This window comes from Polyodon spathula, chromosome 31 (genome assembly GCF_017654505.1).
Source record: "Polyodon spathula isolate WHYD16114869_AA chromosome 31, ASM1765450v1, whole genome shotgun sequence".
Taxonomy (NCBI): domain Eukaryota; kingdom Metazoa; phylum Chordata; class Actinopteri; order Acipenseriformes; family Polyodontidae; genus Polyodon; species Polyodon spathula.
In genome coordinates this window covers 7,462,069-7,488,750 of record NC_054564.1, presented here as the reverse complement: position 1 = coordinate 7,488,750, position 26,682 = coordinate 7,462,069, and the positions used below count along the sequence as shown (strand labels likewise).

The window sequence follows — 26,682 nt, the reverse complement described above, 5'->3', positions numbered from 1 at the left end:
CAGAGAAACAAACACACAGCGCACAGCTGCCAGAGAAACAAACACACACCGCACAGCTGCCAGAGAAACAAACACACACCGCACAGCTGCGAGAGAAACAAACACACAGCGCACAGCTGCCAGAGAAACAAACACACAGCGCACAGCTGCCAGAGAAACAAACACACAGCGCACAGCTGCGAGAGAAACAAACACACAGCGCACAGCGCACAGCTGCCAGAGAAGCAAACACACACTGCACAGCTGCCAGAGAAACAAACACACACCGCACAGCTGCGAGAGAAACAAACACACAGCGCACAGCTGCCAGAGAAACAAACACACAGCGCACAGCTGCGAGAGAAACAAACACACAGCGCACAGCTGCCAGAGAAACAAACACACAGCGCACAGCTGCCAGAGAAACAAACACACAGCGCACAGCTGCGAGAGAAACAAACACACAGCGCACAGCTGCCAGAGAAACAAACACACAGCGCACAGCTGCCAGAGAAACAAACACACAGCGCACAGCTGCGAGAGAAACAAACACACAGCGCACAGCTGCCAGAGAAACAAACACACAGCGCACAGCTGCCAGAGAAACAAACACACAGCGCACAGCTGCCAGAGAAACAAACACACAGCGCACAGCTGCGAGAGAAACAAACACACAGCGCACAGCTGCCAGAGAAACAAACACACAGCGCACAGCTGCCAGAGAAACAAACACACACCGCACAGCTGCCAGAGAAACAAACACACAGCGCACAGCTGCCAGAGAAACAAACACACAGCGCACAGCTGCCAGAGAAACAAACACACAGCGCACAGCTGCCAGAGAAACAAACACCCAGCGCACAGCTGCCAGAGAAACAAACACACAGCGCACAGCTGCCAGAGAAACAAACACACACCGCACAGCTGCCAGAGAAACAAACACACACCGCACAGCTGCCAGAGAAACAAACACACAGCGCACAGCTGCCAGAGAAACAAACACACACCGCACAGCTGCCAGAGAAACAAACACACACCGCACAGCTGCCAGAGAAACAAACACACACCGCACAGCTGCCAGAGAAACAAACACACAGCGCACAGCTGCCAGAGAAACAAACACACAGCGCACAGCTGCCAGAGAAACAAACACACACCGCACAGCTGCCAGAGAAACAAACACACAGCGCACAGCTGCCAGAGAAACAAACACACACCGCACAGCTGCCAGAGAAACAAACACACAGCGCACAGCTGCGAGAGAAACAAACACACAGCGCACAGCTGCGAGAGAAACAAACACACACCGCACAGCTGCCAGAGAAACAAACACACAGCGCACAGCTGCGAGAGAAACAAACACACAGCGCACAGCTGCCAGAGAAACAAACACCCGTGTGATTATTCCTAGCGTGTACAGGACCACGCTTTAAACACCAAGCTACCCGCTTCTAGGCTTTGCTTTGTGCTTTACTGTACTTTGGCCATTGGACGCTACAGTACTTTTTAGAAAGGTCTGCTTCATTACCTTCTCTGCGCTTTGGTACGCTCTCGTGTGCTTTTACCGGGTAATACAGCGCTAATCTTTAGCACGATTTATTAATCAAACCCTGTATCTGGACCTCGGATTGACGTCAAATATAAATCCCTTCTTTGCAGATCCTTGTAGGTATTGTTTATATCATGTTTATATCGTACGGTTCTAGCTGTTGGATTGGCGATTTGATCGGGTATTGGAAGCGTTTAAAAAACGAGATGTTTACGTGATTTGAGCTAAGGTTGAAGTGCCCGAACCGCCGCTTTGCTTAATTGATTTTGTGAGCTGGGTGATTTGGGATGCCAGTGGTGTTTATCAGTCCTGTCCGCAGAGGAGAACTGCCCCACCCCTGATGGGTGTGTGCCCGCTGGCGCTATTGAGCTGAGCCGTGGTCGACCGGACGGTGCCTGACACTGCCTGCCTCCATCCCTCTGAGGTGATGCTGCGCTCCGATCAGAGCCTTTGCTTTGCAGCGTCTTACTGTTTAGAACAATCGGGGGTGCTTGATTGACTTCAGCACGTCACAGAAACCCGGAGGGGAGGACAAGGGGAGGCAGACAGGACAGAGGGGAGGAGACACTTCTTCACACGGAGAGCAGGGAGGGGATGGAACCTTTTGCGCAGCGATTCGATCCAGCCTAAATGATTAATTGCGTTTCGAATCAATAACAGAACCAGCCAAGACTGAGCTGAAATCAAAAATTGTGCAATGGCCGCGGTGGGTCAGCTGGTTTCAGTGTCACTTGTGCGGTCTGTAGTTCCCCGGTTCAGCAGCAGCACGGTCCCGTCTCCCCTCCAGCAGTGACGGGGTTAAGCGCCGCTGCCTCTGGGAGCTAATTAATAATTCAATGTCAGAAGCCTTGCATAAATCGCTCTCGTTGAGCACTGTGTGCGTTCACTGAGCATCCACTGACAGCTGAGGAGTGAAGCAGGCAACCCCAGCTGCATATTAAACACTGCAGAGAGCAGCAGAGACCAGCCTCCCCTCTCTCTCTCATCAGCAACCTAACACAAGCCAACGATAGCTGCAGGCAGTGCCTGGAATCCTCTCTGGTCCCGGTTTTGTTTTTCTATTGGAAAGGGGGTGAAGATGCAGAGCCAGGGTTTTGGGAAGGGGTGGCAGTGGGGGTCGTGGTGCGCCCTCTGTCTGCTTTGCCTAGCGGCCTCCGTAGGGGGAAGGAAGCCTCCCAAAGTACCCCGCTGTCCCGTCAGCTGCTCCTGCACCAAAGACAGCGCCTTCTGCGTCGACTCCACGGCTATCCCCAGGAGCTTCCCACCGGGCATCATATCTCTGTGAGTACTACTCTCCCCCCCCCCCCCCCCCCCCCTCTCTCTCTCTCTCTCTCTCTCTCTCTCTCTGTTCAGAGCATTGTTATTGGCAAGGATTGCCTTTGAGTCAGGACACTAACAATGCACAGTGCAGGGGTAACCCTAAGAGCACAGCAGATGCACAGAGAGCTGTTTGTGATCCAGGGACGGGTGCCGCTTCTGCTGCTTCTCTCGTCTCACTCTCTGGAATGCCAGTCCTTTTGCAAGGAGTGCACAGTGTCATCCCCCACTTGTGCATTTGTTTAGTGTGGTTCTCGTGCTGAGAGCGGAGGGACTGGGAGGGAGGGAGGCAGTGTGGTGTAGTGGTTAGAGCTGAGAGACTGGGAGGGAGGGAGGCAGTTTGGTGTAGTGGTTAGAGCTGAGCGACTGGGAGGGAGGCAGTGTGGTATAGTGGTTAGAGCTGAGAAACTGGGAGGGAGGGAGGGGCAGTTTGGTGTAGTGGTTAGAGCTGAGCGACTGGGAGGGAGGCAGTGTGGTATAGTGGTTAGAGCTGAGGGACTGGGAGGGAGGCAGTGTGGTGTAGTGGTTAGAGCTGAGGGACTGGGAGGGAGGGAAGCAGTGTGGTGTAGTGGTTAGAGCTGAGGGACTGGGAGGGAGGCAGTGTGGTGTAGTGGTTAGAGCTGAGAGACTGGGAGGGAGGCAGTGTGGTGTAGTGGTTAGAGCTGAGGGACTGGGAGGGAGGCAGTGTGGTGTAGTGGTTAGAGCTGAGAGACTGGGAGGGAGGCAGTGTGGTATAGTGGTTAGAGCTGAGGGACTGGGAGGGAGGCAGTGTGGCATAGTGGTTAGAGCTGAGGGACTGGGAGGGAGGCAGTGTGGTATAGTGGTTAGAGCTGAGGGACTGGGAGGGAGGCAGTGTGGTGTAGTGGTTAGAGCTGAGGGACTGGGAGGGAGGCAGTGTGGTATAGTGGTTAGAGCTGAGGGACTGGGAGGGAGGCAGTGTGGTGTAGTGGTTAGAGCTGAGAGACTGGGACGGAGGGAGGGAGGCAGTTTGGTGTAGTGGTTAGAGCTGAGAGACTGGGAGGGAGGCAATGTGCTGTAGTGGTTAGAACTGAAGTATTGGGAAGGAGGCAGTGTGGTGTAATGATTAGAGCTGAGGGACAGGGAGGGAGGCAGTGTGGCTGAAAGACTAAATGAAGCTTTGCAGTTGAACGAGGGTCTCTAATTCCTCGTGTGTGATGGTGACGTGCGTGTCAGTGTTGGTGTTGTGTTCCCTGCAGGACTCTGGTAAATGCTGCCTTCACTGAAATCCCAGAGCGAGCCTTCTCTCATCTCCACCTGCTTCAGTTCCTGTGAGTACCGACCGCCAGGCATTCAGGCATTTAGACAGAGAAGGAAACTCGCCACGAGAAAGAAGCCATGCGCAGAATCAATCAATACGGTGAAATGAACACGCTGGCCCTGCTTGACAATGTGTTTAACTGAGAGAACTTGGAGCAATAATATAGCGACCCAGTTTTATATATCGATTGTTGTGGTTATTGTTGAACACACTGGTGGGAATTCACTGCAGTAGCACCGTGCGGTATGATTTCACAACACATTGCAATTGCTCTGGTCTGCTAATGGTTCGGCACGCTAGGCTTTCTTATATATGTGTGTGTTTATTTATATGCTTTACCATACCTCGTTGGTCTTTACAGTGTTTACTTATGCTTTACATATTTTACAAATTCAAGCCAAAAAGCCCCTTTAAAAGTTTACTGCGGTATTTCAAGAATGGAAGACCACAAAAGGACTTTGCAGATTGGCCCAGGTAAAGCTGTACTTGAAAGGGATGTAGGTTGTAAGCTGATAACTGCTGAGGTGAACTATTTGCTGGGCTTTTAGCGAGATTAATGACACAGCTGTTTAGAAATGCAGCTTGCAGGCCCCTGTATTCCGGGCAATTTCATTTATTTACAGGAGTGCTAGCTAAGCTTCTCCAATCTGTTTTCTATTGGCACAAGCAATCTCATTATTCGTCCCCTTTTCTTCTGTTAAAGATTTGCGGGTCCTTTTCAGCTAATGTGATTTGATGCGTCATGCAAAAAAACTGTTGCAATTGGACAAAGTTATAGAATGTAGCTGTATTTAATCGAGTTGTATTGAAATATTCTGAAATTACCTGAAAACAAAAAAGTGAACCAAAAGTTTTTCCGGGAGGGGGGGATGCTAATTAGGAAACGAGGGCTGGGTTAGCACTTTGCAATAAGGAGTGTTGATTCTGTCTTTGCTCACAAGACCAGACTCTGTGTTCCAGGCTGCTCAACTCAAACACCTTCTCCCAGATTGCGGACGATGCCTTCAACGGAGTCCCCCATCTGCAGTACCTGTGAGTCGCGTCCTTTTCCAGCATGATAGTCCTGTACAGTGAAATCATATTGTGTGCGCATGTATTAGAACCCCCTATTGCGTCTGTCGTTTTGATTTGTTGTGCATGTGAAAATCAAACCATAGAACTGGAAATTTTGACAGTTGTGGGTTGAGGCAAATACATGTGTCTTTAAGTCAATTTTTTTAAAGTCATCACTTTGGCGATGTAATAATACTGTAGACAGAAAATACCACAACTTCACATGCAAAGGTTAACCTACCTTTAGCCTGTAACGTTACATTGCATTGTGTGAGTGAGACGGGGTCAGGAAACCCTGCACACTCTACACTGTACTGGCTAATCCCTTCTGTTACTGAATACGTCATACTCAGCATATCTCCAGCAGTAAATAACCAAAGCTCAGTAAAATAAAGACCTAAGCTCAAGACTTAAGATAATGGAGCTGCAGAAATGATCAGCACTGTTTGCTTTTCAGATTCATCGAGAACAACGACATCCAGTCCCTGTCGAAGCGCTCCTTCCGAGGGCTGAAGTCCCTGACTCATCTGTGAGTGCTGCGCCTCATTCGTTCAGATGACAGGATCGCCTCCTCGATGCTTTTTGCTCTGACGCTTGTGGTTATAGTTAGGGCTGTCGTCTTTTTTTTTATTTATTCCACCATATTTCTTTGTTGTGTCGAGATCATGAAATCCTTTACCTCAGGATCTCGAGAAAACGGAAGTCAGCAATGCAGGAGTAATCTCCTCTGCTTTCTCAAGATCCATGATCATGAGGTAACGGAATGGTTTTCTTGTGATCTCGACATAGCGTAGAAAGATGTTCTCCCGAACGAGCCACCGCAGTGAGATAGAGAATGCTGTGAGAGAGACCAGATGGAGGATGGCCAGTGAAGTCCACTCTAGCAGGGTAGGTAGGGGGCACGGTGAGACACAGCAGATTGCTCCACCAGCTGTTTCCTAGCTGTTGTAAATGAGAACTCGGAGCAATCTCCTTCCCTGACACGGAGTCCAAGGAGAGCTGCAGAAGATCCTAGCCACATCTAGTTCTAGATTGTGTTATAGATCATGGAGTTCTAGATCACAGATTATTAGATCATGTCTTATATTATGACGTTCTAGATTGTGTTATAGATCATGGCATTCTTGACCGTGTTGTAGATCCTGAAGTTCTAGATTGTGTTTATATATATATATATATATATATATATATATATATATATATATATATATATATATATATATATATATATATATATAATGGAGATCTAGATCATGTTACAGATCCTGAGTTTTAGATTTGGTTAGATCCTGAAGTTCTAGATCTCTAGATCAGGTTTGCCAGTGTTAACACCCTTTCCTGTTTCCTTTCCAGATCCCTGGCGAATAACAACCTGAAACATCTTCCCAGAGACATCTTCAAACACCTGGACATGCTGACCGACCTGTGAGCACCGCGCTCGCTGCAACAGCACTTGCACACAATCACAACATGAACATGCCTTTGATTTCCTTTCACTCCACCCCTGTATCAGTGTGTGGTTGGAGGTATAACTTGGCTCACACTGCCTTTTTCTCCCTGGCTGTAGCTGGCTTGCAATGGGAACAGGTGAGTTTGTGCTGATGGAGTAGAGAAGGAGAAAGGAAGACTCTTACACTCTCCTAACAGCCTCCCTCTGCTCGGTGCTAATGGCGCAAAAAGAAAAGGGGGCTCTTATACTCACTGAGCAGCCTCCCTGTGCTCTATGGGTTGTTATCCTGGCTAAACAAGAAAGAATTGAACTGAACTATGATTGCCCTCCTCAGTCTGGTACCAAGCCAAGTGTATTGTGTCTCTGTGTCTCTCACAGGGACCTGAGAGGGAACTCTCTGAGCTGCGACTGCAAGGTGAAGTGGCTGGTGGACTGGCTGGGAAAGACCAACACCTCAGTGCCGGCCATCTACTGTGCCAGCCCCCCTGAGCTCCAGGGCAGGAAGCTGGCCGACCTCAGTGCCCACGATTTCAACTGCATCACCACGGGTAAAGGATCTGGGTCAGGGCAGGGGTTTGATTTAAGAGTTTGGGGATTGGGAATCATTTTAAATAGCTAGGATTAAAACAATGCAGTATGGACATGAACTGAATCTGGTGCAGTGCCCCTCAGGGCATGTCTGAGAGAACAGATTGGACAAAATCATTCAGGACTGCAAGTTTAACTCAGACTGCGGTGACATTAACTTAGCCCCCAGATTGGAACCCAGGCCTCCAGCGATGAAAGGCTGGTCTAGTGAATGGTTTTCAAACAGCTGTTTGTTTTTGTTTTTTTCCACCCTGCAGAGTTTGTTGTCTACGAGACCTTCCCGTTCCACTCTGTCTCTGTGGAGTCTTTTGAGTTTGCAGGAGACCTCTTCGTGGCGTTCGCCCAGCCTGGCACAGGGAACTGCAGCCTGTACGTGTGGGACCACGTGGAGATGGTCTTCAGGAAGTTCAACAACATCAGCTGTAAGAGAAGCCCTCGCTCCTCATCCCCGCGGCCAGGAGAACGGCTGATCGCCCATAGTTATGTATAGAGCTGTGCTGCATAGCAGTGTATTACATTGTCAGGTCTTTGGACACACTGCCCCCTAGTGTATAACACAGTCACGTCTTTAGAAATGTGCAGTGAATTGTGGGATTGTAGTCCACCCGCCTCTCCCTGTCTCTTGCAGCGAGCTCAGCTGTGTACTGCAAGCCTGTGGTGATTGAAGATTCTCTCTACATGGTGTTGGCTCAGCTTTTCGGGGGCTCACACATCTACAGGTCAGAATGCACTTCAGTAGTAAGAAGCTTAAATGGTCGTCAGAGATTCAGAGCCCCATCCCGTCAGCGTTTACCGGTCCTCTTCCGAATCAAGTTTAGAAATACTTAAAGATTTGTAATAAATTCAATCGAAGACATTGTGAAGGACTTCAACAGCTCTGGCCAAAAGCATCGCATCACCCTAGAGAATGAACTCATTTTGCTTCACAGAGGCGAATGAAACCTGCTGATCAGTGTTACATTAACGTATTGAATTGCACAATGCTTTGGAGTTTTCCATATGCTTAACGAAAAAAAAAGTGACATTTTGCAATCTAACATGAAATACTACTATTATTGCTTCTGATAGGCTTTTGCAATATCATCTCGTAGTTTTTTTTATGTTAAATAAAAGATCTAAATTATGTTCATTTTTTAAATGATGTCTCCATCCTACAATTCTGAGGGTGATGCAAAACTTCTGGCCGCAGCTGCAGTCAACACATTTATCCTTGACGTGTCTCTAAGTTGAGTGCCGTTGAGTGTTTAAATAGTTATCTTCACCAGAATCCCGCTCCTGAGTTCCTGGTGTAACTGTGTTCCTCCAGGTGGGATGGCGACACGAATAAGTTCATCAAGATCCAGGACATCGACACAGCGCGCATCCGCAAGCCCAACGCCGTGGAGGCCTTCCGCGTGGAAGGAGAGTGGTTCTTCGTGGTGGCGGACAGCTCCAAAGCCGGCTCCACCAGCATGTACCGCTGGAACAGCAACGGCTTCTATTCCCACCAGTCCCTGCACCCCTGGCACCGAGACACCCACGTCGAGTTCCTAGAGATGGAGGGCAAGCCCAGGCTCATCCTGTCTAGCAGCTCCCAGCCCCCGGTGGTCTACCAGTGGAACCGCAGCCAGAGGCAGTTCACCTTCCTCTACGAGATCCCTGGCACCAGCGATGTCCAGATGGTCAAGCACTTCGTGGTGCGGAAGGACGTCTACCTGTGCTTGACCCGCTTCATTGGGGACTCCAAGGTGCTGCGCTGGGAGGGCCAGCGCTTCGTGGAGATCCAGACCCTCCCTTCCAGGGGCTCCATGGTGGTCTACCCCTTCTCTGTTGGCCCGCGACACTACCTCGTCCTAGGCAGCGATTTCTCTTTCTCCAGGGTCTACCTCTGGGATGCCCTGACTAAGAGATTCGAACCCTTCCAGGAGCTGAACTTGAGAGCCCCCCGTGGCTTCAGTTTCGTCTCCATCGACAACAAGGACATCCTGCTGGCCTCCAGCTTCAAGGGCCACACCCTTGCTTACCAACATCTCGTGGTGGACCTGAGCGCCTGAAGGAGGTTCAGAAACCAGACGCGCAAGGAGGTGGTCCAGGACTAGGGGGCGCTCTTGTGCTTCAGAGCAGACATGTCTGTGAGATTTCCAGTACTGCAGCAATAGCTCACTAAGATGAATCTGTTCACCTCCCTGTATTTGTAACAGAGAAATTGACGAGGCCGTAGTAAATGATCGGGTGGGGGTAGGCTGTAATCCAGCTCATGTGTGCTCCCAATAACAGAACACGGGAATAGGAAACCCACAATATCTTTTAATGGTGGCCGAAACAGTTTACGAGAAGGATGCATGTTTACTATTTCAACAAGCTTATTATACCTTTTGATCATTCATATATTACAGAGGAAGCAATTAAACTAGTGCAATAGTAATTGGCGATAATTCTTAGCATTTTGTGTTTTGTTTCAGTTCACCCTGTTGGCTGTGTATTACTCTAGTAGGTGCCTGACTAATAAAGATATATTGTAACCATGTGACTGGGCTGTTGGAATGTGTTATTCACTTGAACTATATTGAGCAGCTCAGTTAACTTTAGGGCTGTTCTGAAAATTATGAATTTAACTGAAGGGAAAGAAAAACAGAATACGACTATATATCACACTTGATAATGACTGGAAACGTGGGGCTGAAGCATGGGCTTTATGTTATATAAAGGAAACAGCGTTTGAACTGAACACCAGTTTCTGAGAAGAATAACACAATGCAGCAGTGTAAACTAGCACCCCCACCTCATAGTACATGAATAGAGCAGTCACATTATGCGTTTTCCTTCAAATTCTTCTGCCTTTGTCTTCGCCCTTGCTTGTGAATAGAGCCCTGCAAGATTATAGCAGGGCATAGCGCTGTATTACAAAGAACTGCACCCAGCCCACGATGTTAGAGGCTACTTGAGTGCATTCATGAAAGGCTTCACTTTATTGGTTTAGTGGTCTGTAGAGGTGTAATGAACTAAGACATTTTTGGCATAATAAAACCACCTGCCTTCCTTCGTCAATCTCCTTCACTGACTCGTTTGCCCTGGCTTAGGAAGCTTTTTAGCTGTTCCATTATCACTCAGTAATGGCTGGGAGATGCCCCTCAGTAGTGGCACCTGTTCTAGAAACATTGCTTATTGGTGTTCTGAAACTGATCTGTTGCTGGGTAGCAACCCCAATTCCATCCATCCGGAACGGCACGCTTCCCAATACCTTTGCAGAAACGTGACGCGTGACACTAGAAAAGAGACTTGACTTTATTAAGTTTCTTTCACTGTTTCTGATTTTGGGCAGTACTATGCAAGGCTGGAAATACAGAATCTGTACCTATGAAGGGTTGAAAGAATAACCAATATTAATCCAGGTTGTGTGTTGCATTCATAAGATAGCATAGGCATTAACACACACACACACACACACACACACACAAACAGACAGACAGACACACAGGTACACAGGCAGGTAGACACACAGACAGACAGGCACACACACACAGAGCTGAAGAACCTTAAATAAAGTTTTTAATCATTTTAACCTTTTGTGTACATACAAAAAAAATCAGTATCAGCCATTAGCAAAGGAATACAAAACAGACATCTTGACAGTCGCAGGGTGACAAATAACACCTTAAAGGGGAGTGGAATCATTGTTTTCACACCCACTTAATTGCAGTTACTTGCAGCCATGCCGTCTGCGTGTTAAGCTCTCTAGAACGTGTGTGTGTGCCTGCGGGAAACAGCAGAAATACAGGACAGCGCCTCTCTTTGTTTGAGGGCTTTGGTATGGTGGGCATGTTGTTTCCTCCCTTATAAAAGTTTCCTGCAGTAAAAGCAATGCAACTTGTAATAAAGCCTAGCGAAAGCAAGGTAAAGCATAAGTGAGCGTTGTAAAGCACTCGGAGGCATGGTAAAGCATCTTAAAACTTAACAAGCTATGGTTAATGCATAGCACAAACATGGGAAAATTGCGAAGCTACCGCAGTAAGCTTTTATAAGAGCCAGTCCAAACCAGAAAATATTGGGCTCAGTAGTGCTGTCCTTGGCAGTCAGTAAAATGAAGAGAAAATGCCGTTCCCAGCCATTCTGCATTGTAGTAAGTGGATCATATTTGGGGAACCACAAATGGGTCACACAATCACCACCCCTGCTCTTGCAGCAAATCATTTGTTGTTTCTGATCTTTATGACAAGTTAACAACGGTCCTTCCCTCACGCCTCTGCAGCGTCGGCACGTTCGTGCGAACAGCGGCGGGAACACACAATTCAAAGACAGCCATTTTATATTGCGTCGTTTATTACCAAGGGTATTGGCATTTCAATGAACTCCCAGTCTCCTCAAAGAGATGCGATCCGCTTTGTCTTGTCCTGAAAGAACATTCTTCCAAAGAGGTTCCCTGCGTATTGCTGTCAGAAGCTCATTTGCAGGGTGAATGTTCTTGACTGGGTTTGCTTTATTGGCAGAACCATGAAACCTGTTCATTATACATCCCAGTTTAACCACTGGACCACACAGCCTCCTAATAATAACATTGTAATTCTGTGTAAGCAAACACGGATTTACTAAGTGAGATGTAGATACACAATGAGAGACGACAGAAAGTGTTACCAGTTTTTGACCATCACTTGTAGACAACGCTCCTGTCTTGTAAACCCCTTGTCCTTTACTAGTTGCTGTATTGATGCAAATTACTCCTCTTGTGAAATGCTAGAGGAGTGGCATGCATGCTTGGTCGCGATAGGTTGGTGCATTGTTTCATCATTCTGAGCTCCATTGTGTTCTGTATGGGTTGTCCACTCTCCCTCTCTGCTGGAGTTTCAGTGGAAGGGTGTGTGTATCTGATCTCACCATGAACCCTACAACAAAGCCACAGAAAGACCACTAACCCTGAGACACTCGCAGCACACAGCAGTGATAACACCTTCGATACGGATCTAGTCAGCAGATCCCAGTAGCTACACAGAGCTAGGATGGGCAGCCTAGTCTCAGGATTAGCTGCCGTCCTGTAGCAGCCAGGGAGGGGTGAGCTGGTAGACTGGTAAGGAAAGGCTCCTTCCACCCTCCAATCCACCACTCCATCAACAGCACCAGTATGTGCTGTGCTTCATATGAGACCGATATGATTCCAATATTCAACAGTTCCACCCATGTTATATTAAGACATTATCATTAGTCGGGTATTGATTGGGTTACCTGTCTCCAGGCACACCCTATTGACACTGCTATGGTAGGGGCTTGCAGTGTTTTGTCAGACCCCTTGTTACACTGTAACACACATAGGCAGCCAATGTTAATTCAATACAAACAAAAGCCATTTGTACATTTAACATTCAAATATCTGACCACCCACTCTGTTGGGGTGAACAAGGGCTTTGGTTTATAAATACAGTTGAATAATATATGAGACACTGTTTAACACAGGATCACGATATGACCATCACGTTTTATTACCGAGTCGCCTTATCAATGCTGAGGGCGTTTTGCTGAGTTACAGAGAATGTTTAAGGCCATTTCAAACAGCACGGGTCTGGCGAGGTCCGGGGCTGAATCCTAGAACAGAAACTGCTACAGCAGGCGGAGAGGATGCGTAAATGCGCATGCCTACTTTCCCTTGTTTGACTTGGTCTGAGTCCCAAAGCCTAATGCCGGTGGAAAGCTGTGCGTTCCGTGTTGTCCAGGAAAGAACAGCACCGCGGTCCGCAAAGTTGCATTCCGCTTTATTGGCCGTTGTGTTAATCATTTATAATCGCAAGCGTTGTTTGTTTACTCGTTAAAAGTTAGTCGTTTGTCACTTCTAGGTTTAAAAAAATCAATAATGCCGTGTAAATCAATAATAGCAATTACTGTACGCCCGACACGTGGTTTTATATTAATGCTGCGGTAATTTTGTATTTGTATTTATTGCATGTGCTGAAAATAACTATAAACAAAGATGCCACAAATTCATAATGACGTTTGGAACACCACAGCGGTAATTTATTTAAAATGTAACCGAATAAGCTGCAGTTTATTTTGTTTTAAGCAAAGTGTCAATTTCCACTCCATTCACAAAAAGTTTATCATACCTCGTTAACTGTTACAAAATTCTGCAAGAAATTAGCACCATTTTAGCAACCATTTCTCAACCAACAACAGAAAAGTCGATGTCAATTGTTTTTTGTTTTTGATTTTTAAACAGATAATTCACATCAAAGACTCGATTTAGTCACCTTCAAACGAAGACGTTGACGTTTCTGCTGCTTGCTAATTTGCCATTCGCACCGTTGTTTCTGTGAAGTAAAATAACTCTGTACTCTAGTAAACGGGTGCTACAAAACAAACCAAAACAGATTAACGATTGGATAACATTTGCACCCTCGCTTACTTTTCAAAGCCTTCGTGAGGTGTGCTCAGGTGAGGCGTGATACGTGACCGCAGGAACGTCACTGTCCTGTTCTCTGGGCGCACCTTGTTTACCCTCTCCAGCATGCCAGGTGGGGTGAGATTTCGAGACGGGTTTAAAATAGCATTTCAACTGCTTTTTATTAATGGCCCTTACTATGGTGTGTGGCTGCCTCGCTGAATGATCATTTATTCTCTAAATCTGCCTTTGCCCGAGTATTATTATTATTAGTTTACCTGGCAGATGCTTCTATTCAAAGTGGCTTACAGGACAGTACAGGGTTACAGTGCAAAAAACTATATTTAAATACAGTGCAGTTTGCAGCTAGTGCAAATTATACTATAAAAATAAAATAACATTTCTGCATCACCTCGAATTTAGTTTTGAAGTACCTATATAAGCATATAACTTGGATCTTCCTGCAATCAAAGAAATTACAACATGATAACGCAAAAAAAAAAAAACCAAACAAACAAAATAACGCAAGCCATAACAATAGCACAGTAGGATTAGATTTCGAAATGTCACATTTTGCAATTGTGAGATTTTTTGTTTACTAAATTACAAAGCGGGGTGTAATTCAATAGGTTAACATTGTTCAGCAGGTTTCAGAGTTGCAGGGTGATGCAAAACCTTTGGCCACAGCAGGACATATATATTCTCTCAGGGGTGAGGGGGGGGGGGCAGGTCATTTTCCATGCCTCGAGCCTGCCCTTGGCTGGAGGGACCAGCCTTTCTCTCAGGAGGAGCGTATCCACCATGAGAAAGGAGAGCATGAGAGAACAATGGTGTGCAGCTGAGTGAAGGCCATTTATCTGTAGCTAGAAACTGGAAGTGTCCCATCAGACCGGGCTGTTGCGCTGGCAGAAGAGCCAGGGGGGGGGGGGGTAGATTTGTAAATGAAATGCAGATCCCTGAGGGTGACCCATCTCCCTGAATAAAAGCTTCTGTTAATGACTCCACGGACGCATGTCAAAGGTTATGGCGATGTCACTAAACCTAGTTTCTGCACCCAGTGTGTAGAAACTTTTCTCCTGGGACCTGGGCCCTTAAAACTGCTGTTGTTTTTGCTTTTAAGCTGCAGCACCCTACACCCAAGACCTTCCCCCCCTCTGATATCAACCAGTCCCGCTGTGAGCTGGACTCCTGCTCCCGCCGTGCATGCAGCATAAGGAGGCATTTTGTGTGCAAGGGAACTGCTGTATACTTGCATTCCATCTCATAAGGATTTACAAATCTCTCTCTCTCTCTCGCTCCTTTGTCTGTTTTGACAATGTTCCAAGCTTTTCAGTTCCAGCGGTTTGATTTCATGTGCACAAGAACTGGAATGCATATGGAATGAAAACTCATTGTGATATATGACAGCTCCTTCTACCAAAAATAAATAATTATGAATCCAAAAATGACACAGAAATCATAAAGTTTTACTGATAAAAGAAAAAAAAAACAGGATTGGTAAAAGAGTTTTCAGTGCAGTAGAGGCGTGCAGAGATCCACTAATAAAGTATTTGTACACATTACACCTTGTGGAGTGTTATGGGCTTTATGACCCCAGAAAATCAGTGCCCCCCCACCCCTTACAAACTATAGACAGTGTCTCTGCAAACCTGGACAAAAACACCAGAGTGTATTTGCCCAGGTTTGCATTAGGTCTACAAATCCATGAAAAGGCTTAGCCTGCTGGTTTGCCATGCAGCACTGGCGATGAATAGCATTCCTGCTCAAGGCAAGGTGCGATTTAGGGACCCTGTTTGTCCAACAGCCCCCTTTCAGATGCTAATGTGCTGCTGCACCTACTGTCGGGCGGCTTGCTTGAGACTCATAAGGTTTCCAATTTTTCCTGGGATCAAAAGTGAAGGAGCTGCTTGAGTCCCAAACCTAGGCTTAACCCAAATGTTAATTTAATTGCAAAGTGCTGTTAACTTTAAAGGAGTTTCTCCTGTTCAGGTGGAACCAGCAGCTGACCTCATTTGAGAAGCCCTCCCCGCCTTGCTTTTAACACAGATTCAATAATCTTGTTTAAAATGCTGTGTTGAAGGTGGTCAGCTAATGCTTAATTGGCTTACTGGCTGGCCTTTGAACCAGATAAGAAACAAGTGCCGTTTTCACTTCAGTAAAGAGCTAATTATAGAAAGCTCTTGAGTGATTATTCTGGCTTTCTTTAGATTGTGTGTTTACAATGCAGAGTAAACTGTGTTCTGTGTGTGTGTGGTTTTATATATATATATATATATAATATATATCTATATATATATATATATAGATAGATAGATAGATAGATAGATAGATAGATAGATAGATAGATAGATAGATAGATAAGAATTTTTAAAGGATTTTGTTTCAACCAATCGCTCAGTTACTTAATTGAACCAGTTATTGTCTTAATTAGTCAAGATTAACAGGTGTTCCAGATCTTCAGCCAGGGATGATGTAAAGACACTTATAAACCCTACTGGATAGGGCCCTCCAGGACCAGGGTTGGAGACTCCAGTTCTAAACAAAGCCGTTTGGGGTTTTAGACCCCATACCGACTTTCTCCAATCTTTTGATTTTATTTTCCAACAATTATTACAGCCACGCAGATAAAACCAGCACTTAATCTCTACTGCGTGGTTGGTAACACCCCCTAACAGCCGATAAGTTGCACTGTATTTTAATTTACTACCATAAAGCAAAGCCAGCGTGAATGTTTATCTTCAATGCCTGCGGGAAGCCGTGGAAATGTTATCCTGTGTGCTCGAGTTTTACGCCGATAATTACCTGGCCGAATGTTTGCGCGTCACAATTTTGTGTTAATTTCCTTTTGCTTTATTTCGCATGCTTTTGAATACGTGTAAATTAAATCGGGCGGGTTATCTGCTGAGCTGCGAGCACGACTGTCAATAAATGAAGTCATTCTAGTGCCACAATCGCTGCCTTATCTCGCCAGCACGAAAAAAAAGTAATTATTGTCCACTATCCCGCAGCAGACCGCACCCCTCCCGGCGACCCCTGCACAGTGCCATTCCAAATATACTCCTCAAATCCCTCAGGACTCACATTCCAGCAGACTGAGAACGGGACAGCAGCGTCCTGCTCTGCTAATTTAAGAGCGTGGAAACGTATTTGAACGAGCCTGAAGCATTGTCCGCCCCGTGATTTCATCATTTCACACCGCTTATGCAGAAGACGCTAGGTACAAGTACGGGATTGTTTTGGCGACTCTCGCGTAAAGTTGCAACAATTTATGTTACATTTTGAGAGATCTAAGTAAATTCTACAAATGGTATCATTTATCTGGGAAGAGGAGCGATTTTAAAGGCGCGGATTTCGATTTTGTGTTTATTTGGAGTGGTGGGACTCACGTTTCACTAGATCGAGATGTTAAGGAAACAGAGGAGCCTCGCTCTGTGGTTAAAGGGTAGGTTCCTTTTTTTGTTCCCGTTATGTGCGCATTTCTCGTCTGTGCACTAAACGCGGTCACTTTTATAGTTCGTTATATTATACCTATTCATAAGATTTACACTCAAATTTTAAATAAACAATTTGAATATAACTGAAGGGCTAGGCTGTGCTCAAACCTGACAGCACAGTAATTGTACTATACAAAAATAAAATGTATGGATCACTTTGTTTTAATTCAGATTTTTGTGTTTAATAATTAACATTCTGTTTAATTATTCTGGACCATGTATAGTTTTCTTTAAATATATATTTTATATTTAGTCCCATTTTTTCCACACTGTACTCGCCACACACTAGGTACAGTATCGCTGTTGCTAGGGTCCCCTGGCCGGGTGACTGTTGAGTTATCCGGGGTAGGGTACCAGTATGCACGTTGAAGCCGCAGCTACCTGCCTACGAAGTGCGATGATACTGACGGTGTAGTTTACTATAGTTCCAGCTTGCCAAGGTGTACTATTGCTATCGGAGAGGGTAGACTTGCAGTTTAATGTCTCGCCAAGTAAATGTGTCGATGAATCGCAGTTAAACGAATGTGTGCCGCTGCTGTAAATATTACTCGCTAAAGTGATTTTTTTTTTTATTTTGCATCCGGTCTGCCCACCTGGGGGTCTATTTCTGCAGAGCTACTTTTGATATTGCCACTGTAATGAAATGATTGCCGCTAGCTCTTACCTGGTTTTAACTTGAGTCATGGGTTTATAAAATAAACGTGTGGTTGCAAACATGTATTGTCATTTTCATGAGTGTGGTTAAAGTCCAGGGCTTGTAACCAGACGGTCACCGGTTAAAATCCCACCTCTGCCACTGACTGACTCACTGTGTGTGACCCTGAGCAAGTCACTTCACCTCCTTGTGCATCACTATCTGAAAGCATGGCTTGCAAACAGAGATTTATTTAATCAAGTTGCAGCTATAATGTTTTAAAATATAAAGACATGTCTGTTAGTATGTGTTTCTTTCAAAACTGCGCATTCAAGACCTATGGAATTTACAGAACACACAGCCGTGAAGGTTAATGGAATCCTTTTGTTATGAATGTTCCATTTAAATTCTGAGAGACTAGGTCATCTCCACCCTTTTATATCCCATTTTAATGAGTGATGAGCATTCAACATTGCACACTGTGGAGAAAACAGTATGCATGGTCTTCTAAATCCCAAAATCTGATTCATAGTCACTGAAATGGCTTTGAGGCTTCCTCAAAAAGACTGATGCATATCCTGAAGAACGGGATTAATGTGTACAGTCCATCTCTGTGTTTTTAACCATCGCTTTTATACTGAGCCCTTACTGGTAAGACAGACAGAATCATTGTCATTTATTGAATTCCAGTTCTGGTAAAATTCAAACTATTTGTAATTCACAGGGGTTAGTGTGCAGATGGATTCCTGTGTGACTAGCCGGTCATGTCCTTGCGTTTCAGCAACTTGATCAAATCAAGGATTTCCTCATTCTTGAGAAAGCAGGGATGGGAAAGGTGACTGGGTAGAAACTGTGTCTCTGTTAACTATTTTCATAGCGTTTGAAGTATTAAATTAGTGTTGTGACATTATTCAAAATTGAAATTCATTTTTTGAATATTCTTTTTATTTTAAATGAACTGCAAAAAACAATGATCAATTCTGAAAATATCTATATATAATATATGACTGCATTCCTGCCTGTAGCTGAATTAATATTGAGTTCTCTGACTGGTGCTGTATTTGATCCAGCTAGACAGCAGTGGAAATTTTGGGATTGTTTTTAAAGTGTAATCCGCTGCAGATAAGAGCTCATTTTTAACAATAGCCCTTGCTGGATTACATGAGGTGTGAGACACTTTGAATGTGCATTTGGTCATATGTGCTGGTGGCTTGCTTGAAATACCCAGGCGTTCGCTCTAATCCCGATCGCTGAGGTGGTCTCTCTCCAAAGCAGAATTCTCCCAGGCTCTTAATGTCTGGGGGATGGGGGGGCTCTCTCAGGCCAGGCAGGGGACTGGATATTTAGGGTGATCTGTGGGTTAGCTGGGAGAGAGAACAGGCTTGTTTGATGGCTGTTTAGCTGCAGGAACATTACTGGTTACTGTTTGAGGGCCTGTTCAGTTCTGAATTCAAGCAACGCCCGCTGCAAAGCATTATCAGTTACAAGAACGATGGGTAAAGTGCAACATGTTTGGAGCTTTTTTTTTAAATAACCATCAATTTGAATATTTTTCCAAAACAGCCAAATGCCTTCCAAAAAAATATAAATAAATAAATAAATACAAATAAATGATACATTTAGAGCTTCTGATAATATACTGAACAGCAACTACAATAACTTTTCAAACTTTTCAATCAGTCAGATGACCTCAGCTCATGTGTAACGCCTCTGAATAATGCAGTGGTAAAAGCATGAAAAGAAACCATTGGACATTTTAAACACATAACGGATGGTTGATTTTCAACAGAAAGTCTTTACAAAAACCAGCCCTGTAGCTTGGTGTCCATCGTGTTCCTGTTAAGAAACAGGACTGACCAGCCTTCCTGTAAACCTGCTCGCTACTTTCCCACGATTCTAACTGATCATTAGAGTTGGTATGAGGTATGCTGAATTATCCATGAATCAGCTGAACACTTACTGAATTGCATACGAATCTGTAAAGGATTGCTGGTATGAATGATTGATGACTGAGGGCAATGGCATGTGCACTGTGGCTGGACGCTCAAAGGCTTGGAATGTGTGTGTTTGGATACAGTAGCATTTCAGAGTGGAATCTACCAACGGTTGCGGATTCTGAAGGCTGAGGGGACAGGAAGCCACTTTGTGGCTTGAAACTTGGTTTCAGATCGCTGCACGGCACACCATGGGAGACTTGGGGTTTGAAGCAGCAAAGTTGCCTCAAGCTAGGTCTCCTGGAATCAGGTTTCAAGCCTCTGTTCCTGAAAAAGTGGCTTTGTGTTCCCTTGGCTTTTAGTGCAGTAATAATAATAATAATAATAATTCATCCCTGGAAAAATAAAACTGCATATGGTGTGTGTGTTGGTAGGTATATATTTCTGGATGTATAGTAATTGTTTGGAATGACGCTATTGTTATTTTATTGATTCTGGTTTGCTTCACTCTCTCTTTGTATTGGTGCTGCACTGTTGATGTTCGTGTGCTGGCCCTGCAGGCACAAAGTGAGTAAACAAATTCTAACAGTTTGCTTTGTGAAACCTAATGATAGCGAGGGCTCAATAAAAGCCAGGTTTGGACTTTAGAACCCAACCCGTTCCTTCCTGGTGAACTGGCTACTTTTGACTTCTTTGTAGTCTTCTATGGGTTCCAAATTCCAAAATGACCACATGGTAACCACAGTAGCTTTAGCGAATGATTACAAAACAGCCAGAAACTTTAGCAGATAGCGAGATACGACCAAGGCGCTATTGAGAAGCAGGTAAGGTTACCTCTGTTGAAGAACTAGTTCTGAGATGGGGGGGCAACTTCAGGTCAAACCCGATTTCTACAAAAATCATAATAAAAAAAATGCCTTTGTTTTAGTAGAGACAGCCTTGGCTGGAATGCCCTGGGCGTCTACCAGAAACATCCCATTAGGAGCTCTCCTGCAGTGCCCTGTGGCTTATCACTCTTATCTCATTTGAAGTGGATGCTGCTAGTTGGTTGGTTAATGAATCTGGAAACTAACTTTTTGAGAGATAGCTGAGCCTCCTAGCCTGAAAATAGTTCCCCGGTGACAGCCTCTTGATTTGTGGGCGTGTTCCCTTCAGGCTTTATAACTCTTCCTTGACGACACATTTCTGTAGTTCCCGTGCAGCGCAGGTGCACTGTGTCAGTGTGTAAGAGCCAGGTCTCCTAGCGGTGTCTTCAATTCCCTTCCTTTTACTGCCCACAGAAAGACAGTCCCCAGGCAGCTCCGTCGTTCTCACCAAGATGAACCTGTACCGGAGCTTTGGAGCCCTCTCGGATTCCTGGGAGCCGGAGTTTTCCTTTCCGGATCGCAGAGAACAGGGAAGCCCTGATTTCAGGAGGCGGGTGATCCGATTGAAAGGCAGCGTCTCTGGCAGCAAGCCGGTGGGGATCCTCAAATCCGAGTCTGAAGATTCGGGAATGGAGCTGGCGAGCAGTGATAATTCCCCTTCCACACCTTTGGGGTCTGTGCACAGCTTGTCCACGGGCGGCTCAGAGAGCTCCCTGGATCCCAGCGTGTCTGACCTGAGACTGGGGAATGAGAGAGAGGATTCTTCCCCTTCTTCCCCTGTGCTGTCCCGGCAATCCGACAGTGGACTCCTGGAGACTGGGAAGACCCTGCCAAGGAGCTGGTCCACCAGCAAGATGCTGGAGCAGTTGCTTCTCAGGACAGAGTCGAGGTGGGAAGCCTCTCCAGCACCCTCATCAAGAGGGACCTCGGAGCTGGAGGCAGAAGCCGGTGATACAGACAGCATTCAGACAGCTGCCTTCGACGAGCAAGAGAAAAGAGCGTCTAGAAGATCAGGGAAGAGGCTCATCCTAATGAGGTCCCAGAGCTGCGAGACGCTGGACGACCGCTTTGACGCGTGTTGGGGAGGAGGAGATGTGGTAAGGGTTTTATTTCGTTTTCTTCCTTGAACTCTGCAGAAAACTGCATTTTTTGGGTTAGGCTTGTTATATGGCATCACAATACATACTGTGACACTAAAACATCTTCAGGTAGTTTTGTACAGTAGATTCCTCATTTTGGTGTTACCGTGTCCTACCATTTATTTACCCATTATCAACTCCTAAAACATACCTTCAAAAAAGCTTGACACATTATCCAATTGACACATGTGCTTAATTTTATTTATATAATAAAAAAGCAGTAAGATTTATATTGCTCTCCCAACAGTTCAGGTGTATATTATAGACTGCCTCAGTACTTGCACTGAGGTAAACTGAGGATCATTCAGACACACTGAATGGGTGCTTTGAAAACACACTGTTGTTGGTTTTCCATTAACTTTAAAAGCTAATATCTTTATCAATATTAATAAAATGAGTCGAGGTCATTCGTCCCGTCTAAGCTCGTCCAGTTCCTAGTAGCTGATTGATGTCAGAACTTTGTCAAGCCAGGCCTTGCAGGATCCAAGTGATTCTGCCTCAACAACATGACAAGATAGCCCATTCCCTACCCTCACCCCTCGATTCAAGAAGCAAGCATACAGTTTTTCTATGTGCACTGAAAAATCTCCCAGTGCTTTACAAAACAAGTTCACGGCAAACAGACAGCAGAAGTCATGTCGTGGAATGTGCCACGTGTATATAGAAAGCCCCCCAGGATTGGGTGTTTTGTAATTGTAGTGATTGAGAGAGAAGGGTTAACACAGAATTCTATTCAGGACCCCCCCACCCCACCCCAACCCCACCCCTGACAAGCAAAACCTGCTCCTCCAGGTAGATGTCAGGTCTGGAATGTAAGAAATGGATATCGCAGGATTAGCACAGAGCTCCTGGGGTGAGGGATTAGTGAAACCAGCACAGAAAAGCAGAGCTGCAGTGAGGGGAGGGGAAGGGAGGAGCGTGGCTTTCTCAATCTTCAAACAGTGGGATGTTCTCGCGGCTGCAGCTCTTCGTTGCTGGAGGTAGTTAGCTGCATTGTCGGCATACCTTGGTGACTGTGGAGTTAGGTTTCTGGTAGAGCACACACGACAGCACTATCAAAACCCTTAGATTCAATTTTCAGTACATTTTAATTTGAAAGAAAAATCTCTGAAAGTTATATATTAGTTTGATGTGGTGTCTTGGTGCTTCTTTTTATTTGTACATTGTAACTGTTTTTATCTACATTGCGATTTGTCTTATTTTTAGTTCCCAGGACCCCCTTGTAAATGGGTGAGTCTCCTGGTTAAATCCGTAATAATCTTGGTATTCGTTTTCCAGGTGGATGGAGCGAGGGGGGGCACGGTCCCACTTGGCTCCAGCCAGGGTTTGGGCTACCTGGAGCAGGTGTGCAGGATGCTGGAGCAGGTAGCCCGGCTGCAAAAGACCAACCAGCTTCTCCAGAGACAGAAGGAGGCTGCTGAGAACCAGCTCCAGGGTAAAGCCTCTGAAGAGGAGCTGTTTTATGGGCATTGTTTGTGTGGGGCGGCCAAGGAGTTCTTGAAACCCAATCGGGAGGAGACCCGACGGAGTCACATGGATCTGGCCGGCCAATGCCAGAATCAGGACTCCTATCTCCCCGCCCACTACAGGAGGAGGTCACGCTCGGTTACGCAGGTGTCTCTGAACTTCAAGTCCCTCGGTAAGAGCATCCGTCCTGGTCTGTCTGCACAGTGTCAAAGGGCAATTCCCTAAAAGCTGGCCCATCCACTCCTGGTCTTTGTTCCCACCCGCTTCTCAATTGTTTAATTGAAAACCTTCATCCAGACCCTGAAGTAGCTCATTCTCTCATTTTACCTGTTAAACCTGGAGTGGAATAGCCCTCGGGACCGGGATTGGACACCCCTGCACTAGGCAGTAGTTCCTTTCTTATAAAGCTTAGCTATATAATTTAATGTAGTTAGCCCTGCATTTTCTGGTAGAGCTTGTTTTATATATGTAGTGACAGATTAGCTCTTTGCTGTATGTTTTAGCCCACTCAGAAGCTTACAAGAAGACCACATTTCTCGACCAAAAATGTGTTGAAAAAGGTACCTGATTGGGCAGTGTTTGGAGAGACCCAGGACTGGCAGGCAGGGGGTTGGGTCAGGATTGAGGCTCTGTCTCTCTCTTGCAGAGGTCTTTTATGTATGATAAAACCACAAGAAGCCAACTGGGTTCGTTCAGTAACTGGGTCTGGTGTTGGGTGATCAGCCCTTGCATTTGCTTATAAAATATTCACGGCTGTTTCTTGTTTCCTCAGGGGAATCTGATTTACCTTCACCCCATTTCATCAGCACTGGAAACCTGCTGGAGACCTTACCGGAGATCCAGAGACCCCTCCCCCCGGTCAAGGTAAGAATACATTCTCTCTGCAGGGTATACAGCACTGTGCACCTTTATCAGAACACCTCTGCCTGTCATTTAGATCTGTTCTATACAGGTATGGCCAAAAGTTTTGCATCCACGTATAGAATTAACTAATTTTGCTTTATGAAGGCAAATGAAGTCTTCTGAATAATGTCACATTAACATATCAAAGTACACAGCGCTTTTGTAGTTTTCATGATACTTAATGAAAAACTGACAATTTAAAAAAAATGTGACATTTTAAAATCTAACATGAAATATGGTGCTACTATTATGGCTTCCAGTAGACTAGGCTTCTGGAATATGATTTTGTAGTTTCTCGGAAATAAAATATCTGAATTATGTTTACATAGTTTTTTTTAGGTGATGCTAAACGTTTGGCTATAACTGTACCTCCCTGCATGAAAACATGTGAGAATTTCAATTTCCGCTCAGTAATCGGTGATATAGAAGCAATAGGCACTGGTGTGTGAAAATGTTAGACCACTTTGTGCTTTAATTAGGCACCTCAAACAACTTCTAAAGTCTTGTGCATTTTATCATTTGTGGCTGTGTGTTCCGTTTCTATTAACTGCATGTGTGGCCTAGTCATCAATTAAATGAGACAGTCATTAATTTGCCTAGTTTGACAGTTTTCCGAGCTGTTCAGTTCCAATGGTTTGATGTTATATTCACGGCAAATCAAAGCTGCAGAAGGAACGGGGTGTGTTCTAATAAATATGTTAAGAATCTGCTCTGTGTCGAGGGTTGACCCGTCCGTGCTGTGTTTCACAGGCAGAGCGCTCACACTGGGGGAAGATAAAGCACCTTGTAAAATTTCTGCACATAAGACCGGAGAAGTCCGAGACCAGGGGCTCCTCCACGCACCTGCACAGGTAAGAACTGACCCGGCCAACCAGGAAAGCAAGCACACCTTGTATCGGAAATGCAGCAAACTTACCTAGGGAAAGCACCCCAACTGAAATTGAGTTGAATATTGAATATTGCTAACGATAGTAACACAGGGTTGCAAAATGACCCTTTAAGAACAGACTGTACAGCCACCTGCTTCAAGAAATCACACATGCTTTCATTGTTCTGTACGAATGTATTCATGCGTTTTTATTTTATTTTGTAGTCAAGAAGCACGAAGTACCGAAGCTGCCAGTCCTAAGCAGAGGTTTGTCCCATTGTTTAAGAAGAGGGGGAAGAACCAGAGTGTGTGTTAGCAGGAGGATGCACCCGCCCTTCGAGACTCGGACTTTGCAGGCTGCCGAGCCCGTCCTGGCTTGTGTTGGAGAGGGAGCTTGCACTGTAATGAGCAGCAGGATTGGCGACTGGTTAGAGCTGGAATCGCACGTGGCTTTGAGACATCGTGCTGCGCAAATGAAATGACCCAAAGAAGCTACTGTGTGTGTGGTTTTTTTTTGTTCCGTTTTCTTCTCCTAAGACTTGGAGGAGGAACCAGTGTAATTTCCTGCCACCAACTATAAGGAAGGATTTCTGTGAAACAGTTCACTATAAAAAGGGCTCTGAGGAAACTGTTTCTATATTGTAAGTGTCTTGCCTCATACTGCCTCGGTTTTGTTAAGTTGCTTTTTTTAATTTATTTTTTTAAAGTTTTATTTTTTTTTTTTAAACCAGCGTGACCTTATGAAGAAAGGTCCTGCATTGCTATAAATTTATAATGAAACAAACAGGTAAACTGAAATACCTCAATTAGCAAAGGGCTACATGCAAACTCATATTAAAATATATATTTTAGTATTCAGCAACAAATATATCTGTTTAGCCCTGCTGAATATATAGGCTGCTCCATAGTCTAGAGGGACGATACCTTTTCTTCATGAAAACTGTTCTAGATTGCAGCAAAAAAACAGCCAGTTAAATATTATACTCCTGACTTTGTGAAGAAAGATCAAGGAGAACACGCGTTCTTCATGTATATCCATTATATACAGGATACAGCTTGCTCACGATGCTGCGCTCCAGGAGTCCACAATCGCTATTTATTTCACCCTGTTGACTCTGCTCGAGATGCTACTGAATTATATTTATACACACTTTGTATTGAAATGTTTTACTGCAGCTTTGTATATCGTTTTAAGATGTACATGTATTCTTCCTTAAGTATCTGGCTGTTTTATAAAACCTATCATGTGATGTATTTATGTAACATAATGTATCCCTGCCCATATACTATAATGGGTGGAAGCAGCCTTGCATGGCAATAAATATAAATTTTGTTCTAAATGTGAATATCTTTATTTGTCTAAAATTGCTCAAGTTAGTATAAAAGTGCATAAACTGTCTTCGTGAATATTTTATATAATAATATTCAAGTTGTATTTGGGTTTCCTCCCCTGAGCTCTCTTCTACAGACTTCACAAATGTACACGTGAGCCACAATCTATTTATAAGGCAATCTATGAGAGACGGTCTTTCCTCAGGTAGATTACAGAACTCGTATTCCATTTAAAGAGGATCAGACGGGTTTAGTAGACTCTAAAGATATCTTAAAGACCAGGATGGAAGCTCATTCTCTGTATGTTGCAAGAATTCCCCCAAAAAGAGAACAAAATTGGACCCATATTCTTTTTTGTTGTTGTTGTGAGTTGCCAAGGCAACTGGCGGAAAATGTAAACACAAACAACTTGACAATACAACTTCTTGAAAGAATAGTCAGTTTTTGTTGGGTTTTTTTTTCCCCAGAAAGGTCAAACCAAGTAAAC

At 45.0% G+C, this 26,682-nt stretch overlaps 2 protein-coding genes across 2 annotated transcripts; both read left to right on the top strand.

Moving 5' to 3' along the window:
• The first annotated feature begins 1,928 nt into the window (after positions 1-1,928).
• LOC121303036 (leucine-rich repeat LGI family member 3-like) lies at positions 1,929-10,219 on the top strand. The gene is made up of 9 exons (XM_041233432.1): positions 1,929-2,809; positions 4,063-4,134; positions 5,085-5,156; positions 5,635-5,706; positions 6,531-6,602; positions 7,006-7,175; positions 7,473-7,637; positions 7,844-7,934; positions 8,522-10,219. Exons 1-9 carry the CDS (start codon positions 2,607-2,609, stop codon positions 9,246-9,248), a joined length of 1,644 nt encoding a protein of 547 aa, XP_041089366.1. The 5' UTR covers positions 1,929-2,606; the 3' UTR covers positions 9,249-10,219.
• Positions 10,220-20,825: 10,606 nt separating this feature from the next.
• On the top strand, positions 20,826-26,494 carry LOC121303077. The gene is made up of 5 exons (XM_041233496.1): positions 20,826-21,583; positions 22,904-23,264; positions 23,865-23,956; positions 24,746-24,846; positions 25,089-26,494. Exons 1-5 carry the CDS (start codon positions 20,939-20,941, stop codon positions 25,177-25,179), a joined length of 1,290 nt encoding a protein of 429 aa, XP_041089430.1. The 5' UTR covers positions 20,826-20,938; the 3' UTR covers positions 25,180-26,494.
• The last annotated feature ends 188 nt before the right edge of the window (positions 26,495-26,682 follow it).

Bases quoted from the DNA above. Each gene is read 5' to 3' on its own strand.
- LOC121303077 (XM_041233496.1), top strand. From the start codon at position 20,939: ATGAACCTGTACCGGAGCTTTGGAGCCCTCTCGGATTCCTGGGAGCCG. The intron at 21,584-22,903 runs GTAAGGGTTTTA...TTCGTTTTCCAG, and splicing joins GTTGGGGAGGAGGAGATGTG to GTGGATGGAGCGAGGGGGGG. The intron at 24,847-25,088 runs GTAAGAACTGAC...TTTATTTTGTAG, and splicing joins TCCTCCACGCACCTGCACAG to TCAAGAAGCACGAAGTACCG.
- LOC121303036 (XM_041233432.1), top strand. From the start codon at position 2,607: ATGCAGAGCCAGGGTTTTGGGAAGGGGTGGCAGTGGGGGTCGTGGTGC. The intron at 2,810-4,062 runs GTGAGTACTACT...TGTTCCCTGCAG, and splicing joins CCACCGGGCATCATATCTCT to GACTCTGGTAAATGCTGCCT. The intron at 4,135-5,084 runs GTGAGTACCGAC...TCTGTGTTCCAG, and splicing joins CTCCACCTGCTTCAGTTCCT to GCTGCTCAACTCAAACACCT.